This window comes from Anguilla rostrata, chromosome 6, assembly GCF_018555375.3.
Source record: "Anguilla rostrata isolate EN2019 chromosome 6, ASM1855537v3, whole genome shotgun sequence".
Lineage (NCBI taxonomy): Eukaryota > Metazoa > Chordata > Actinopteri > Anguilliformes > Anguillidae > Anguilla > Anguilla rostrata.
The window spans coordinates 48,374,142-48,392,992 of NC_057938.1; the positions used below are offsets into that span (position 1 = coordinate 48,374,142).

Here is an 18,851-nt window from a genome sequence, read left to right on the forward strand (position 1 = left end):
GTCTTTTCTATGTCACTTATAACCCACTAGGTGGCTGAACTTCCCCCTTTTCATATGAAAAGTATCAAGGATTTATTGCACTGTGAGGGACATTCTACCTGTCGGCCATGTTGTCCACAAACCGGAAAGATGACCATTCTTCCAAAAGACAGGCCGCACAGACACATTATGCAGTTAGTAAGAGGAGATTGAACAGACGGTCTGCACTTATGATGGCTTAGAGCATAAATTAAGGAATCCATCCCATCAATCTCCAAAAAGTGGTATTAAATCTGTTGTCTTGGACACAGCCATATAATTCACTTAATAGAATTTCATCCTGTAAAGGGAAAAAGCAGAACATAATTTTCAGCCTAGCCAAACAGAATAAAAATGAAGTCTCACATTCAAATTAATTGCGGAAAATAGGTCAAGCATGATATCGGGAAATGAGGCTATTTGCTTTGCATGTAGCCAAATGAACACGCTCATTAAAAGCTGGCTGTGGAATCAACTTTAATGGAGGGCACTGTAAATGTTGTGCCTTTACACTACTTTCAGTGGGGAGGAAGCACTTATCTAATATAGTCAAATCTCTTAAGTTAGAAAATTAGGGTTTTAAAAATAAAAGCAACAGAAAAAGATCACATTTTAACGATTTACTGTAACATTGTAAAGGAAAGCATATCTCGCACTAGGATTGGCATGACGTGATATGCTTACGAAAAGAAGGTCTATTAAATGACAACATCTGAGTACAGGAAGCTGAAGAGCTTGGGTAAGGTTAGTCTCTCAGAATATTACAAAGGCATCACATTTGTTTCACTGAAGATGAAAAGCTGTCTATGAACAATCCATACTAAATCTAGCCCACAGTATCACTGTGAGGGTGTTAAAAAAAAAAAAAACTATTCGTAGAGAACTCTACACTGCTTGCTCAACTACAAGGCATATTTACATTTTCATAAAACCGTTAACTGTGCCTGTATTGCAGAAAGTGATTAACTTTCAAAATAATCTGAATACAACCATCACCTTTTGGATAATTACAGAATTCTATTAAAAAAAAAAAACAACATGCAGCTACATTTAGTGTTCTTGTGCAAACATCACAAAGTAATAAATATGGTTATGTTTAAGACAATGTAGGCGATTCTTGCACAATGAATTCTCTAAGATTCCACATTCTGTCTTCCATCTCCACTTAAGGCATGGCCAGTGAAGGGAACATATACACTTTTTGTGTTCCCACAGCTGCCACTAGAGGGCCACATGCACATTTGTTGAGAGCATAACTACCGTTGCTGTTTTGTGGCGAATCCAGCACAATGACCTGAATTTTAACATTGAATTTACTCAGTGGGTCAGTTTTTTTCCAGTGAAAGGGGGGACACCTATAAGACTGAAGATTAATCCAAGGTACTCACACACAAATAACTCACAAAGAGTAAAGAACAAACTCTCCACACCAAAATGCCTATTTTTAGTTGACAGGGACGATTCTCATTTGTAGCATTTTTGTAAATTTACCAGAGTTAGCCAGGGATGCAAATTTTCATATGTACTCCCTGGGGTACATGTCTTCGGGTGGTGGGAGGAAACTGGGGCACCCTGAGGAAACCTATGCAAACACAAAAAGAAGATGCAAACTCTGTGCAGAGAGGACCTGGACCTGAACCCGAAAACCTCCATCTTGCAAAGCACCAGTGCTAACCACTGCACCACCATGCTGCCCAAGCTGGTGTTTTGTCACTATGAGCTGTGATCTGATGGATCACTCTGTATGGAGCAAGTAGGGACACTATAGGCAGTCAAGAGCCTGCAGAGAATTACTTGTTTGTGTGTGTGTGTGTACGTGTGTGTGTGTGTTTTTACAATACTAAATAGATTTTACGTATAATGAGAGACAAGGGCCTGGAAGGTTTTTGACTCTCTCCTTTTAGATATGGAAAATGAAAATATTTCTTTGCAGAAAAATAATATCTCTTTTGAAAATGTTAGACATCATAAAGCTTGCAAAGCAAGGCTCACTAATGAGGAGGAAAGAACATTAATTAGATCCAGATGATCTATTTGATTCCAAGCACTACCTGCAGGGGGCAGACTATCATTAGGTAGTACTATCAGTTACAAGGATCTGATTGTCATTTCCAGTTGTACAACTACAAGTATTTAACGTAAAAAGTCAATCTCCCGCAGTTCATAGACAAAACTGCAATCTCTATTGTACAATTAGTAATGAGGCTATTTTTCCAGTGTGCATGTTCCAGTATTTGAATTACTTTTGTTGACTAACAACCAGAGAACAGAAAATAAATTTGACTGACACCAGCATACCAGGCACCAACAATGTAAACCAGCTCTCAGAGCGTGTGTACGTACACTCAGCAGATCTCGCCGTACCCCAACTTCACTGTTGGATACATCGGGGCTCTTTTTGCGAGAGGTTACGGTTATCAAAGCGTCTTTGAGATGGGCGCTCTGTCTTCCACCCCCTGCCTGCCCCGCAACCACGCTTCTCTGTCAGTACAGACCTCTTTTGAGAAGTGTGTTGGGGAGACGTACACCACACATTGGGAGGGAAGTGAGCACTTTCTCTGGACTTTTAGCCAGCTACTCGTACAAACGCTGACTCCTCTCAGTTCCCCCCCCGTAAAAGGTTAGCTGCCACGGTAAAGGTTATGCCTATTCCACTGTCCTGCGAATAAGTAAAATTCACAGTGCAACTGACACTAAAACTACTAAATGGGATAACTTGATAAGACTCAAGTGTCAAAACCTTGTCCCTATTTACTGTGCATAAATATATGCTATAAATATATTTTCATATGGATGAAGTCACAATATTTGTTCCTAAAATGTTGTATTGAATGTGATTCTCTCTGGATTCCATGTAAAATTAAATGGGGAAAACCTTGTAGGCGGGGTCCGAATGAATATACACTGATAATGTTATGAATATTACCAGCTTTGTATTTGGGTCAGTCTGTTTCAACACTCGGGAAGCAATTGCCATACGAGTGGGGCATTTGCTTTGTAAACAGCATCCCCCGATTTCCCCATCCCAAACAGTCATCTAGTCACAGAATGCAAATATTCTCAGCCGCAAATCCTTTACACGACTGCAGGGCTTGACTGCGATTTGAAGTGGCACACAGCATTGTGTGTGGATTCTGACAAGCCATGGCTGCGGCGTAGCAAGCGAAACCAGACGTGGTGCTGGAAAAATCCCAAAGCTAATTCTGTGGAGTGAGGGGAAAATAAATGCATGTTAATTGCGTGCAAAAGTAAACAATGAGTTACGCTGCACTTTTAAGACACCGCAGTACTGAGGGATAGAAGGCTTTCCTTCAGGCAATGGGAACTAGCAACGGCAGTTCGGAGAATAACAGCTTCTCCTGACTTGTAGTTATGGGTGGCCTGCTGCTTCACAGCACTTAATCTAAAGAGCTCAGACTCTGGCCCGGTGAAGTGCCCCCTTTCTGGAACTGAGTGTCAAACATTCTGCCCTCCCACCCCAAAACATCAACGGCGTCCTTTTCTATGGGAAATTCAGATTTCACTCTGCTCGACTCTAAATGTTTTAATAGAGCGGTAGGAACTAATGTCAGATCATAGACAAATATTTCCTGTTTGGACGGCTTTTGTGGGGGTTGTGTTTTTACTAAGAAGAAAAGAAAATCCATCCAAAGTAAATTCAAGTGCATATTCAGTCTTCGCTTCAGTGCAGTCATTTATTTCCCATATCTGTTTAGTCCACTCATGTACATGCTTTACTAACAACACTGGGCAAACAATGCCTCTACTTTTTAAATTAGATAGAATGCTACCTAACAACCAAACAGGGGAGGATACCCATAATGACATCACAAAATGTTATTTTTAAAGTCTAGATAAAATCATGGATTTCCCGAACAGCTCTCTGAACGTTCTGAGTCATTATTTCATAAACAGGCCACTTGGGTTGTTAACCGACATGATGTATTAAAAACATATTTTAAAAGTGGTCTAAGAATAAAAATAAATGGCAAATGTTAGAAAATCAATGAGAAGGTACTTTCACTGTTTTAAATAGTGATAAAAAAACTATTTAAACATAAAATTAAAACATGTTGCCCTAAGATCTGTGGAAATATACATTTGTGAGGGAGAGCCCCTTAAACCTAACCAAATGCCTTTTTTTCGGAGAATGTTTCAAATATGTACAACATCTACAGAAACACACGCGCACACACATACACACACTCATGTGGATGCAGTTTGTTTGTTTTGTTTTTTGTTTTTTTTTGTTTTTTTAGCGAGGGACAGACAGTAGCTTTCTGTGGAATTCAGAGGAGTCCCTGTAGTGTGAGTCTCCCGGCCAGGTTAGGGGGGAGGGGCTAGTGAGAGGGGCTAGTGGGCGTCCACCGGCACCATGTCATTCAGAATGTCTATGAGGTGGTCCAGGCCCCACAGGTAGCCGTCCTCCCGGTTCCCCTCCACCCAGGGGGCCCGGTGGCACAGGACCTGCCCCTCGGGAAGAGGGGTGGTCTTCCCAAAGTCAATCATCCACACCTTGGCCTGCTCTCGCTTGTCATGCACAAAGAGGAGAGAGCTGCCAATCACCTGAGGAGGAGGAGGGGGGGGAGGGGGAGTAGAGAGACACATAGACAGGTTTAAAAAACATTTTTTTTAAGAAACATTTTTCATAAGATTATGAAAGGCAACCGAGGTCCGGAACTAGGAGTTAGCAGTTAGATAACATCCTGACAATGCTATTTCTGTTCCTCTTTCTTTTTTTTTCTTTTTTTAAAATACAATTCCATCAACCGTATACTATATATATAAAAATAGCAATTACATAAGCACTACTTATTAATCCTGTCCTTTTGTGGTATGATCCTATTCACTATTGTATGGTTCAATAGACACCTGTAAAAATGCCATGTATATTATGACAGCTATCTAAATAAACTGCCCACTAAATAAACAGACATTCCTTAAGCAAATATTTCAGCTTATTATAAAGGTCAATTTATCAGATGGCACTCATACATGCCGACAGTTTTTATTCACACAAACATCTTACCCACTTCTTCACTTGTGTTCATATGTATCTGTGTACATTCTGTTTATCATATAAGCTCATTCACAGTTTAAAAGTTAAAATTGTTATTGTATGACAATTGATGGCAGAAACCCAGTATACTTGTCAAAGTCAAGACACCTCTACATGCACTTTAGATGAAGGTGTAGGACTGTATTCAAAATATCGATTTCAGGACATTTCAAGGTCACAAATTAATGTTCTCAAATTCAATATGGTCTTGCTATCGCAGGAAACACAAGATGGCCTGGAACTACAAAAAAGGCCGCATGAATTATAATACTGTAATAATAGTTGAAACATAAAGCACTGACATGAAGAACACACTGCATTTCAGTGCTTGAGAATTCAATTTGAATAGGTCTCCTTTAAAAAAAAAAAGTTTTCTTCTGCATTACATAAAACATCATACTGAGCCAGACTATGCATGTCCTGCTATTTTGTTTATAGTAAAATAAATATCATCATTTCTAAAGGAAGTTGTCCAAAAGGAAAGTAAGCACTGTGAACCTTGTGACTTTTTAAAGCACTTTTGTCTACACACTGTCTGTGATAGTGAGTCGCACCGAAGCCTCATTAACGAAGATCACAGAGTACTGTAAATAGTGACACCGTGCGAAACAGGAATGTCACTGATTGGCTGGTCTTAAAAGACCAACGGCCTGTTCCGATTCGGGCTCTCCCATGGTCAGCTCGACACGCTGGCGCGCACCCAGACCGCGTTTCCTCACAGGGAACCTTATACAGACTTAATGTGGGGGAATCCATGTCTCCAGGGACCATAGAAAACTGCCTTTTTTAGACTCCCAGCTTTACACGCGCTGCTTGCTGACCGGTTTTGGGCCGTGGCCAATGGGATGGCCCGAAGTGCACGCATAAACCTTCACTGAGAGACGAGGGAAGGCCTGCGTGACCCTTGACCCAGACAGCTGCAAACTCTCAGGCTGGACTGGGAGCAGAAAATCTTCCCAGAATTCTGTTTATGAAAACCGCCTGTAGCCCCGCCCCCTTTTAGTAGAGTAGCGCATATTATTAAACTGCAGTCAGATTTTCCTCACCCTGCCCATCCTTGAGCTGCACCCACGTCTTTTAGCTTCAGGAATCTGAGTGTTTGTCGTCGGAGCTAATCCGTTCCACAGCAGTGTTTGGAATAATGCGCTGCTTTAATAAACCATGAAAAACACTCAGTGTCCTTCTTGGGTGGGTCGTATTGTTAATGTGTTTTTTGTTTTTTTTGGGTTTTTTTTTGTACGGCGACTGTTGCCGTGGTGCGGCCCGTCGGGCCGGGTGCATTTGCAGGGAAGGGCGGCTTTTTAAGTGCTCGTGTTTCGGTGAACGTTACCGCTTAAAATAGCCCACATCTGGGGAGGAAAAGAGAGAGAATTACCTCGTGCGTCTTGAAAAAGGTAGATTTTTCCAGAGTGTCCTTGATCTCCTTTAGTCTGCTGAGATAACATTTCTGGAGCAAAAAAACAACAAGCGGAGAGGAGTCATTCATTGAAATTTTTGGGAACACCTACCGAGCCTACAGGCGTACCGGCAGCCAGTGTTTATAACAATACAATACACAAACAGTAAATTACATGACACATAGCTACAGGACAATGGGTAAAGGCCACAGCAGTCCTGTTCCCGTAACAACTAATCGCCACTATGACAGTTCTGAAACTGTTTGCTTGGTTTCCATTTATTTGAACAGGGCTGTATTTGTACATAGGTGTGGGTGTCTGCGTGCAGTTGTTTTAGGTTGGGTGTTCATTTGTGTGCACTCAATTCATGACTTGGAAAGGTACTAATGTGACTGTTTTACGAATCAGTGACTGTTTTATTACCTCTCAGTTTCAAAGTTGACAGAACACGATTCATTAAACTCCTAAAATTCCTGACAATGTTGCAGGATCAAAATTCTTTTTTTTTTTTTTTTGGCTTCGCTCCTATCCGCCCATAAGCACTGTTCCCTGTTAAATGTGATTAAAACCCATTTTCACAAGGCACCAAGGGAAAGTGTGACGGTCACATTTTAGCGAGCTGGTGAACACTCTACTCATGAGTAGCCAAGGCCAGACGCATTGTCCTTGATCCATAAATTATCTCCCGTAACATCTCCGCAAGACCGATCCTGAATTTGTTTCAGCGAGAAGTAAAACTAATACCCTCATTATGCACTATCAAATGTGAGATCCCTAATTAATTTACATAAAAGCCTTTTCATCTTAAATCAATTTCCAGTCTCCTTTCATTTTCCAAGACACTCGCAGGTTAGAGAAAGGTCAAATACATTATCTCATAATCTCATGACTAAATGTATGAATCTGTGGTGTAGAATTGCATTGCAGTTTAGTCGCCTTAATTTAACTCTGAAACCCATTACAATTAACCTGTTTGTAGACTATATAGTGTTATTCTTAAACAAAATGCAAATAAAATTGAAATAAGCTGTTATTGGCACAGTGCTGTGTAACTTCACTGAAGTTCTAAAACTCATTTAAATGTCCACCTCTTCCAGTCAGTAGGTATGAGTATTGGAAAGAGAAGAGCCCATTTAATAACAGAGCAAACTTTTGAATTACAGTACAATGAAAAGTAATTCAGGCCTCAGTTTCAGATGTGCATTTTTTTAAAGCAGAACAGAATAATACAGTCAACAAACTAGAAACGAAGTCTAATTTGACCGCACAGCTCCACAATGCTGTTTTATGGCCTCCTATTGCGACGCACCAGAGGGCGGCTGAAGGCCAGGCTTGGTCCCGCTCTATTAATAGAGCGGGCAGTCCTCGGGAGCCCCCCCGACCCCCCCACCCCCCAACCTTGGCAGCGGTTCAGAGGATACGTGCGTCACAAGCAGGGACCCGTGAACCTACCAGGATGTTCTCGTTTCCCTTGACAAAGTCCTGGAACGCCTCGGTCACTTGCTCCCTGCTCTTGGTCTTCTTGAAGTCCCTGTTCACCGTCCCGTCTTCTTTCTGAATATGGAGGAAAGATGGAACGTTTTGGAGGTTTGAGAAATGTGGAACCGAACTGGTAGATGCTTAAGTTCAGGGAATCACGCAGCTGTGACCCCCTCGTCGGCAGATGTGACTTCGTCATTCGAGTGCTTGGTTTGACCCGACAGAAACTCACAGACCAGCTGAATTACTAAAAAATCTGATTCTGTTACACAATATGACCAAAAGTATCTGGACACCCCTTGGTCTAAGGCTGTTTTTCATGGTTTGGGCTTGGCCGCTTAGTTCCAGTGATGGAAAATCTTTGAGAATGGTATAGAACAACTTGACTGGCCTGCACAGAGCCCTGACCTGATCCCCATCCAACACCTTCAGGATCAAATGGAAAGCTGACTGCAAGCCTGGCCTAATCGCCCAATCAGTGCCCGACCTCACTAATGCTCTTCTGGCTGAATGGAAGCATATCCCTGAAGCAATGCTCCAACATCTAGTACAAAGCCACCCCATTACAATGGAGGTTATAGCAGCAAAGGGTGGACCAATTCCATATTAATACCCATAATTTTGGATGAGATGTTGGATGTCAGGTGTCCACATACTTTTGGCCATGTAGTGTATCTTGATGACATTACAAACTACACCTCCTGCCCCCCCCCCCCACACACACTTTTCTTAAGTCTGGGTTGTGGGGAGGGGGGTGGAACAGCCCTCCCAATCAGATTTCTTCCATCTATAATCTCATAATTTACAGACAAAACTATAGACATTAAGCTGAGGTCAACAGCTGTAGCAGCAGCTGCGTGGTCTCAAAACAATGATCGCCATGGGCAACTACTGGTGCCATGACAACCGAGAGCATGAACACCACCTTCTATGGGCATACTGGGCCCCATGAAAATGGAAAACCTCTGCTCCAATCCTTACTATTTATGCAGCCATCCAAGACACGGGACTTCATTAATGAAGACATATTTTGACACCGTTAACAAGGCCAAATAAGGCCGGGACAGTCTTTGCTCTTTGACACCTGGGTGCAAAAATAGCCCCGGTCATAATTTAATCGAGGATGTGCTCACAAGCATCTTTTTGACGGCTTACCCAGCTGGCTTACGCAATCACCTGCTCGCACAATGGGGGCTCCTCCGCAAGCTCTCCGTCAACAAAGGCTTGTCTCGGGTAAGCCGATGGCAAGTCGTGGGAGTCTCTGGGTGTCAGAACCTGATGTCACCATTCAATGGAGGTGCCATGACCAGGCCTCTCTTTTGACAGAAACACTCAACTGCGCCGACACACGCCCAAGGGGAGGAGACCCGCTCTTCCGTCGCCCCTAACAACCGGCATGAAACGCAATTACTTGTGAGCTCTGTTGCCCAGGGCGATGAAGCCGTTTCAGGCGGAAAACGATGTTGCAACGCACAATTCTGACATGTCTCGTCACGGCAGGCTCCCCGTCCGCAGCTGATTTCAGGAAAAAAAAAGCATCCAGGATGTTCCAAAGACCTTTCGGTTAACCAATAGGAAAAGGAGGCCCGTGGAGTAACAAATGCACCACTGACTAATACGGACACCAGAACAACCACAATAACTGCAAACCGCAAATTGAATCAAAGTCAAATGCAATATTGCACAGGTGATTATCCTTGTATTATGTGTTTCTCCAGGCTAGCGTGGGAAATGATCCAATGTACTGTGTGCACAGGGGGCTCACAGCCTGTGAGCATGTGCACGTGTGCGCACGTGCACGTGTGGGTGTCTGTGTGTGTTCGCACTTTAAGTGGCTGATCTTTCATCTGATTCGCCGCTGTCGATTCTCAGTTTCAAAGCTGTCAGATTTCTGCCTTAGATCTCCATCATGACTCAGGGCAGGGAGGATTCAGAGTGTATGCGTGTGGATGTCTGCACGCGTATGCACATTTGTCTGTGTGTGGACATGTGAGTGTGTGTGTGCATGTGTGTGTGTGTGTGCATGCCTTTATGTGCATGTGAGCATTTGTGTGTGTGTGTGTGTGTGTGCATGTAAGCATTAGTTTGTGTGTATGTGTGTGCACGCATGTGTGTGTGTGTGTGCATGTGCATGTGAGCATTAGTTTGTGTGTATGTGTGTGCACGCATGTGTGTGTGTGTGTGTGTGTGTGCATGTGCATGTGAGCATTAGTTTGTGTGTGTGTGTGCATGCATGTGTGTGTGTGTGTGAACATATGTGTGTGTGTGTGGCTGTGTGGGTACGCGTGCAGCCGAGCATCAGCGTGTCCTTGCGTTCCCTGCCTCAGCGCTCACCTTGATGCCCTCGATGCGGAAGCCCAGGGTGGCGGTGGAGCTGATGGTCTCCCTCCACTGCATGTAGCGGGGCTTGGTGACGGCCTGCTGGGCGTGCTCCTCCGCCGTGGGCGCCTCGGGGTCCACCTCGATCATCTTCTGGTACATGTCCTTCCTCAGGCTCGGCTTCTTCCTCGCCTTCGTCAGCTCCTCCTCCAGGTACGTCCTGAGGTTGGGGGGGAGGTACGGGGGGCGTTGGGGGGTTAACCGTCTGTAACACTTCTCCTGCCATTATAACAGCTATGTGGAGAGCCAGAATAAGGGGAACCCGCAAAGTGAGATTATCTGAATGCCCTTTCACACACATTGCTGGAGCCCGAACTCTGACTCACACATACCTGCTGAGGTAGAACCGCAAGCTGAGTGATACTACTACGGAGGCAGTGCACACGCACATGGGGCCAGCCCCTAGAGCTGTCCATTACCTAGTCCAGCAAGCACGCTAATGTGACCCCGCTGTAATTACAGATACCCATCTTAACTTGGGGGAGGGTACGTCCAAAAATAAAGGACATTTATGGTCATGGTGTGTTCAAAGCAAATGCCCTTATCAACAATCAAGGTACACTTCGGATTCTTTTAGATAACAAAGCACGGCTGTTACCAGCAGTAGCCAAGTAAGAAAAAGATCTGTTTTATTTTCTGTTTTTGGAACAGGGGCTTTCTTTCATCAATCCCAATTTCCCAGAATGCATTTTTGCTTTCTCGAGGGCCCCAGAACAACCTGAGTGATTACTTTTTAAACGAAGGAGGGGGGGGAAAAACAGCCAGAAATGGTGGATCATACTGCATTGTTTTGTTCTGACAGGCCAGCTTAGACCCTTCCTAATATCCTGGCCATCTGGTTACCTCTATATTTGTACATCGGTGCGGCGATATTCCGCAGAGGTCCGTAAATGTACAAACATAGCTGGGCTTCGCGACGAGGGAAAAAACAGCAGAATGAGCGATGAGCTCGTGACCCCCCCGTGCGCCAAGGTCTCTGCGCAACGGGGTGGGGGGGGGGTGGGCGTGTGTAATCTAACCGTGCGCTGTGCGGATCCTGCAGCTAATCAGCCGGTGGACACTTTTATTAATGAGACAGCAAGCCTTCAATGGCTCAAATGACCGGGGTAAAACACGCCAGCGTTGTAACGCAAACAGTGGCTAACTGCTGGCGCGGCTCCAGTGTAAACCCTGAGGCAGATTATGACGGGCCAAACAAATTGGTCTTGTTAGACTGCGTTGCAATAATTAACCAGGAAGGACTGATAGGGGTTTCCTAACATTTTCCACGCGGCCGGCGACTTGTGGACGGAAGCGCTCGTCTTCACGTCGACCTGGGCCGCTCGTTGCCCGCGGTGACGGGATTGGGGGGGGGGGGGGGGGTGAGCCAGGGCTTGACATTTGGGAAAAGTTGGAGACCCGGAACGCGGGGGGGAGAGGCGGGTCAGGCGACTGACCTGACGCCCATCTTGCAGTCCATGACGCAGGGCAGGTCGAACTCGGCCAGCAGGTCGTCCATCTGGTTGTACTTCTCGCCGTCCTTCTCCACGTCGCCGTGGTAGGCCGGCACGTAGGGCCGGAGCACGTCCCTCATCAGCCAGTCCAGGCAGCGCTGCTCGCACTCGCAGTGCTTCTTCAGGATGCGCCCGTTAGCCCCCGCCTTGAAGCTTCCTGCGCAGACAGGAAGCAGACCCCTCAGGACCTCTCTGCAGAACCTACCGCTCTTCCCTCTGCCTAGCCTCAAACCGCAGGCCATCCCCTCTATCAATAAGGGCTTTGTGCTGTCTTCACTGGCCCGCTGACTCAACGTAATGTCCTTTTAGAAAAGCCACCCACACCATCTTATCCACCTGCATGTGTTTGTGACAGTACTGAACTCTTTTCCAAATACCCAACCCAATATGTACAACACTTCCCTCATGGATATTTTTGGATTTTTGACTACGCTACTCAACGTCACAAACCTCTTCTTGAGAAGAGGCTTGAAGCACAGGAATCTTTACACAGTTTACTTTCCCCCAACCGACTCCAGGGGACTCCTGGGAAATCTAAAGTACCTGCATGTCCTGCCAGCTGGATCCACGGGTACTTCTTCTTGAATGACATCACAAAGGGCGACCAGTGCACCATGTTCTTTATCTTCTTCCATGACTTGTGCTGCAGAAGAAGAAATCGGAATAAACCCTTGAGTACGTACCGAGTGTATTTTCATTCCTCGATACACTACGCTCTGTTTACTTGATAAACATACAATGAGTCTGAGTAGAGAGTGCTGCATTTTTTCTTCATTAAGAAAATAAATGAATCAAAGAAACAGACGATTATGAATATTTAGAATGGCGCCGATCGCTGATGGCCACATACATACTTCCCACTGTGCTTAGAGTCACACTGACTGTACACTACACCACAAAGAGCAGCGGTGGTTCTGTTATTAATAGCATCGGAAATCTTTATAAATACAGGAGTTCTTCCTGTCAGAACTGTGTTTCAAATACTGTTGTTTTTACTGTTGTTCTTCTCTGTTGTGCATCACGAGTTAGCATGCTTTTTTATAAGCAGTCCCCAGATGAACAATGCCTGAAAGCCTACGCATTGCAAGTGATACATCAGTTGCTTGCTTTTAAAATTAAAATGGGGCTGCAGATGGGGTAAGGAAACGCCAAACGGAATTTAGGAGGTGCAGTGGAAGACATTTGGCACGCTCGACCGATTCAAGTCGATTTATAACAGTTCTTAGGGTGCCGAAGCGAGATAAATTAAACGTCTGAAAAAAAGAAAGAAACCCCCCCCCCCCTTTGCTTTCTAAGGGAACTTAAGCAGCCCAGTCACATCCGTGCATGTGCTTCCGTGCACTGACGCTGTGTTATTTTGTGGTGTGGCTTCCACGGTAACCAGACTTATTTGCATAACGCAAGAGTATTCCCCGACTGCCCAGCTGTGACAAAACTCGAGTGCAAAACAGACAAAGTGCCTCAGCACAGACTCACACAGCACACACACTGTCGATTTTTTTATCCCCCCCAACAAAAGTACTTTAATGTTAAATTATTTAATGCTAATATTTATCTTCAGTTTTGCAGTCACGTACTGACTTCCTTAAATATTTATGACCATGCATTGTGGGTGTGTGTATGTGTGAATGTGTGCATGTGTGTGTGTATATTTTTATGTGTGTGTGTGTGTGTGTGTGTGTGTGTGTGTGTGTGTGTGTATGTGCGTGTGTGTGTTGATAAAAGAATAAAATGCTAGTATCTGGTTCTCCGGTTAAGGTTTCTGTATTTCACGTTGAGGAACACTCTGCTACTTGTAACCATGACAAATCTTTGCACACATGTAGCAATAGCGCAGAAAGCTTCTGCACTTGTGAAAACTGCACTTGTGTGCATAATGAGGTCAAACCCTCAATTGTTCATGTGGCAGAACAGAAATAAAAACCCTGGGCTTTACACAAAGTATTTATGTATTTCTTCCAGCTACCCATAACTCCTTTCCCTCTATCACTAACAGATGTAACATTAGTACAATCAGCAGCGATGAAGTCATTCGTAGTTTGTGATAAGTAACACACGCAAACACACACCCACAGGCGCGCACACACACACACACACACACACACACACACACACATTCCAAGAAGCCAATGATCCAGAAATGGCTCCGGATGGCAGGTTTTGGAAGCGAGTCAGGTCAGCACATGCCTCTGACTCCAGAGGACTGGAAGCTCAGAGGGTGGAATCTTCACGGCTTGTCAGTGACTCTTCCTCACATTCAAGAGCAGAGAGACGTTTGACAAGAGCGGAATAAGACGTTGCACTTGCTAGCAAGGTGCTACATCGCTGTTCTTCCTTCGTCTCTGAGTTCGTCTTGACAGTTCACAAGCGCTGGGGTGGCTTGTTGGCTCTTGTTGAGGTTGTGTTTACCGAGATGAATTTTAAAGTATAAGGAATGCTGTATGGGATCACTGCATTTTTCACAGTGCCAATTTATCTTTACAAAATCAAGGTTTCGGATGAATGAGCACACATACTTACACGAAGCATTATATCTCCCCCCTTGCTGCCCATTCAAACTACATAAAGCTCCAACGGCAGCGCACAGAAAATATTTTTTGCTTGCCACTTCTGGCGGGAGAAACGCATCGCCTCTCTACATCACGCCTTTCTCAAGCGAACAACCCCCTGAGGATACACGATAAATCAGCGGGAACACAAAGAAACCGAAAACAGCATTTCCCAGCTTCTTGTTCGCTTTGATTGCCTCGGTATATTTTGCCTGTAACCGTTACTGGCTTTTTTTTTTTTTTTATTGTTTTCATTTCAGTCGTCGGGATCGAAATCGCCTAGAGACGGCGCGACGCAGTAAACACAATTTGTGTTGCTATTCCGGCTGAGTTGCTCCCTTCGGAGCTACGCGGCGGTGTCCCGTTCCCCTGAGTAGGCCCTCTTTATTCTTCCACGCTGGCACCGGGAGCGCATTCTTTACTTCTGGTGGCTGAGGCGGGATGAGGGGTTTCCCTTAGTTACCTCCGTGCTTTCCAAACGGGGGGGGAAGCCTTTCGCGGCGCGTCCGCGGGGGGGCTCGTGGCCAGCTCCCAAACCTCGAAGGGCCCGGCGATTAGCATCTGGATGGCCGCAGTGACGCACGTCCTACGTTACAGCGGAATTACCGCTCTGGCCTTGAACTCCTGGTCTAAGGAATGCAACGGCATAATTTAATCTCGCAGTCATCAAGCCCTGCAAGTCATCATGGCTCAAGCATATGATATATGCCAGCCTTCTAGCCCCTGCCCATTGGTATCATTTACATGTCAGGGCACATAAACGTGTATATATATATATATATATACATACATAGAGAGAGAGAAAGTGAGAGTGAGAGCAGAGAGAGGGAAGGGGAGGGGTGAGAAATTTATTTTCAAAAAATGCAATCTTCCAGAAAACATCATGATATGGAAAACAACAGCGACGGTTTTAATCTTGTGCTGGTCAGACGCGTTAGCCACAGCAGGTGACCACTCTTACGCACTTTGAAGTGTGTGGCAGATTAACACCAGATTATTTTTTTTTTCTCTTTAAAACAAAGAGGCGCTGCAGCTGCGGTTAAAAACTTGATCTGACAGGCTCTCAAAAAGCGCTAATGGCTATCTCTGTGCTAGCACCCGCCCACCCCCCCCCCCCTCCTCGTCACATGGCTCTTTGTTCTGCTCCGGTAGAGGGAAAAACCATGGCTTTTGGCATGGAGGTGAATGGCGAGGGTGGCGGGTGGTGTGGGGGAAGCCTTCACGCTAAGGCGCCCCGCCGCTTGGAAGGCCGCCCGCGTTCCCCCTCGCCCCCCACAAGCACGCGGCCTGGACAGCCTGCTCCAGACACGTAGTGGAAACTTGCCGAACCGCAGGGTTGCACCAGCCCCCCCTGAGGGACGGCCGCGGCCCGGGTGTCGCGGTTAAGACCGGCCCCCCACCCTCGCTTCTGTTTGTTTGTTTCCGCGTCGTTCTTGTTCCCCACCGAAAAAAAAAAACAATACGGGTCGGCAGGCGAGGGAGGAGAATGTTTGCATACCGGCAGCGATACAGAGGAGTGTATTCAAGATTTCGGATTTCAAGATTTCTTGTTTCAGGACGAATCTTTTCTCCTTATATTTTATTGTTCAGTTGCCATTCTCACAGATATTACTGGTTGCATTACGCTAGTCTGATATTATTGGGGGTCTGGCGATAATGGAGGTCTACCAAGGCCCAATAACAGCCGTCTGGCATTCACTGAAGAGATACTGTTCATACTGTAGCTATGAGAGTACATGCAAAAATAGCCTGTACTACACACTTGATTCTCAATCCACATGGCTTTAAAACTTACCAAGACCCAGCCAGGTAAAAATATATTAATGAAATGTTACTTTAATTAAGCTAAATAATATTACTTTCTTACGGCCTTTGAGTTGACATCAATGAGTAGACCTATGTCTAAAAGAGTTAAGGAAACCACTCTGAAAGAAGCCATATTAATAATGATTATTCACATATATTCATATACTCATTATTTATTATATAACATTAAAGAACTTCAAAAGTAATATCTTGACTTTAGCCATTACAGGAAAGTCTGAGTTTGACTGTTCCACCACAGGAAAACCTCACCATGAAAATACTGGGCCTGATTAACCTTTTGGTTCTTTTCAAAACATTTTCCACCATAACCTGTCAGTATTCAACTCTATGTTAAGTTAATGCTCGCATGCTAGTGGAAAAGTCAGTTCCATTTTTCCGAAGACAAATCAATTTATTATTTACATAAAGGCAAAAGGTACACCGCAGATCTTTTGGTCTGTCCTTAAGTCAAATAAACAATGATAAAAAATCCCACTGATTTGCTTAGGAAAATCCAGCCAGATTTGCACTTGAGTCATGTGGGTAACTCTTTCTTTGAACCAGCCACTTACAGAAAGGCAGTAAAACATTTCTTCCGTGATTTAATTATGGGTCTACAGACTAATGAACTCCATAACCTGCTCACAAAGGCCCTCTTTCATGAGAAAAAACGAGAAAAAAAACTACCCCTGTCAGCTTGATCCACAGATCACAGATTTCTGATTAAAACGCTATCTTTCATCTTCTTCCATCAGCACGTTCAGTCGGCACGGCGCAGAATAGCTGTTTCCGCACCGCCTTAAAGACCCGCCATTAACACCTTTTGAAAAAGTGTGTTTGCGCTCCGGTTTTACAGCTTAAAGGCAAATCGCTCATCCCTGTCCTTAAGGACCCCGGGGGCCGAGTTTCTGGTTAGTCTCACGGCTTTGACGCGAAACAGAATCGGTCCGGGCCGGCTGCCGCGGCCTGACGGGTTTTTTTTTTTTTGGTTTTTTTTTTTTTCCCGCCGTGAGCCGCTTAAAAGCCGATTAAGTCTCGGCGAACGGACAGACGCCGACGGGGCGACAGAAGACGGGTTTAACGGGAGCGCGGCGGGATGAGGCGCGCCGAGGCGGAGCGGGACGCCTAAACACGGGCGAAACGCGCCGACCGCGCGAGAGCGCCGGGCGAGGAGGAGCGTGTGGGGAACCGCCATTACTCCAGGGTCCGCTGACAGACGGCTGGCAGCCATTGCCGGGTTTTAAGAGCGCGCGGCAGATGGAGACTACAACTGACACAACTGACAGGGAAAAGCACAAAAATCTTTATATGAGGTAGTAAAGCACACCACAGCACACCGGCAGAGCACAGACCAAGAGTCCTTGACTTTGATGTGACAAAAGCCCGTTTACAAAACACCCGTGTGAGCGGTAAATGACTAGGAACTTTTGTATTTGTCACTCTAGCCACAAATGCAAATACGTCCAGTCATTTATCGATAATCTCTAAACTCTCCTGGTTATTTTTTTTTTGCTTCTCGGGTCTACGCGAGTGACCTGTAAGCTGAGCACATTCACGGCGCAGAAGTTAGGTAAAGACACGGAGCGACAAGGAGCCGCGCCCGTCCATCAAACAGCCTACGGCAAAATCAAAGGCCAAGCCCAAGTTTACCTGCAGCTCCCAGAGGACGAGCAAGACAGACTCAGTCAAGCGACACAGCACAGGAAAGACATAACTCCAGACGTTGGAAGCCAAGGCTGACATGGCGGGGCTGGGAGCGAGAAGCTGGTCCGGCTAAGACTGGCCACAACACGGGGAATGGGATGGATGCTACGACAACCACAACAAGCAAAAGCTCATTTGTTTTCAAGCAAACTGCGAAAGGAGGGGTAGGGGTGGGGGGGGGGGGGGAGTTTTAAATAAATTTTAAAAAAACTCAAAATCGAGCAATGCAAATTTCGGCAAAGCCTTTGTGGGAGCGAACCTCCGAGACGACCTTCCCCCCCACCCCCCCACCCGTGGCCACACTGGCAAGCGCCCGCTCAAAAAAAATGTGCCCATCGGCTGAACCCTGAGGGATGCAAATCCCTCCTGGCCTCAGGAGCAGTGCTGCAGAGAAATGCCCGGCATGGAGGAAATGAGGTGAGCCCACAAGGAAGGGGGCAGCTAAATAAGGACCCGTCACCGTCCAAACACATGCCTGTATGAGAGGGACTATGTCAGAGACTACTGCAGATACACATCTTGAAACCAGGGAAGAAACAGCTCATAGGGTCTGAGAGGAACAGAGCGCCATGAAATGGAGATTCAGAAGGGAAATGACTAAGAAAATAGGTTTTTTTTTCAGCCACTGGAGACTTGTTGATTGTTTTTTAATCTTATCAATCCTATTCTCTTTCTGTGACACACCCTATGCAATTAAAGTCTAGCTTGATCAACTTGTAATGTAATCAACACTATTACATTAAAACAATCCAGGAAAGCATGCATTGATGACATTTACTTGTATTTTGGAACACCATGCAACTATTGTCAAGTAATGACCCCCCCCCCCGGTCAGGAACGGAAAAACCTCAATTTGTGACCAGAGGCCCAGAATTTCACCTGCCAGTGACTGCTGTAAAATTCATGAAAACAGTGCACTAATGTAGAGACTGAAGTGAATATGTCTGTGTTGTTGTGAAGCACCACA

The 18,851-nt window shown here is 45.3% G+C and overlaps 1 protein-coding gene across 3 annotated transcripts in view; it reads right to left on the bottom strand.

The window, feature by feature from the left end:
* Nucleotides 1-478: 478 nt before the first annotated feature.
* The window catches only part of itpkb (inositol-trisphosphate 3-kinase B), a 36,536-nt gene continuing 18,163 nt past the window's right edge, over nt 479-18,851 (bottom strand). For all 3 annotated transcript variants that reach the window (XM_064340196.1, XM_064340194.1, XM_064340195.1), the window contains 6 exons: nt 12,369-12,468; nt 11,769-11,982; nt 10,288-10,492; nt 7,927-8,028; nt 6,453-6,524; nt 479-4,584 (listed from right to left, as the gene is read on the bottom strand). In XM_064340196.1, coding sequence (XP_064196266.1) covers nt 4,372-4,584; nt 6,453-6,524; nt 7,927-8,028; nt 10,288-10,492; nt 11,769-11,982; nt 12,369-12,468 — 906 coding nt within the window. In that variant the 3' untranslated portion in view covers nt 479-4,371. The remainder of the gene's footprint in view (nt 4,585-6,452; nt 6,525-7,926; nt 8,029-10,287; nt 10,493-11,768; nt 11,983-12,368; nt 12,469-18,851) is intronic.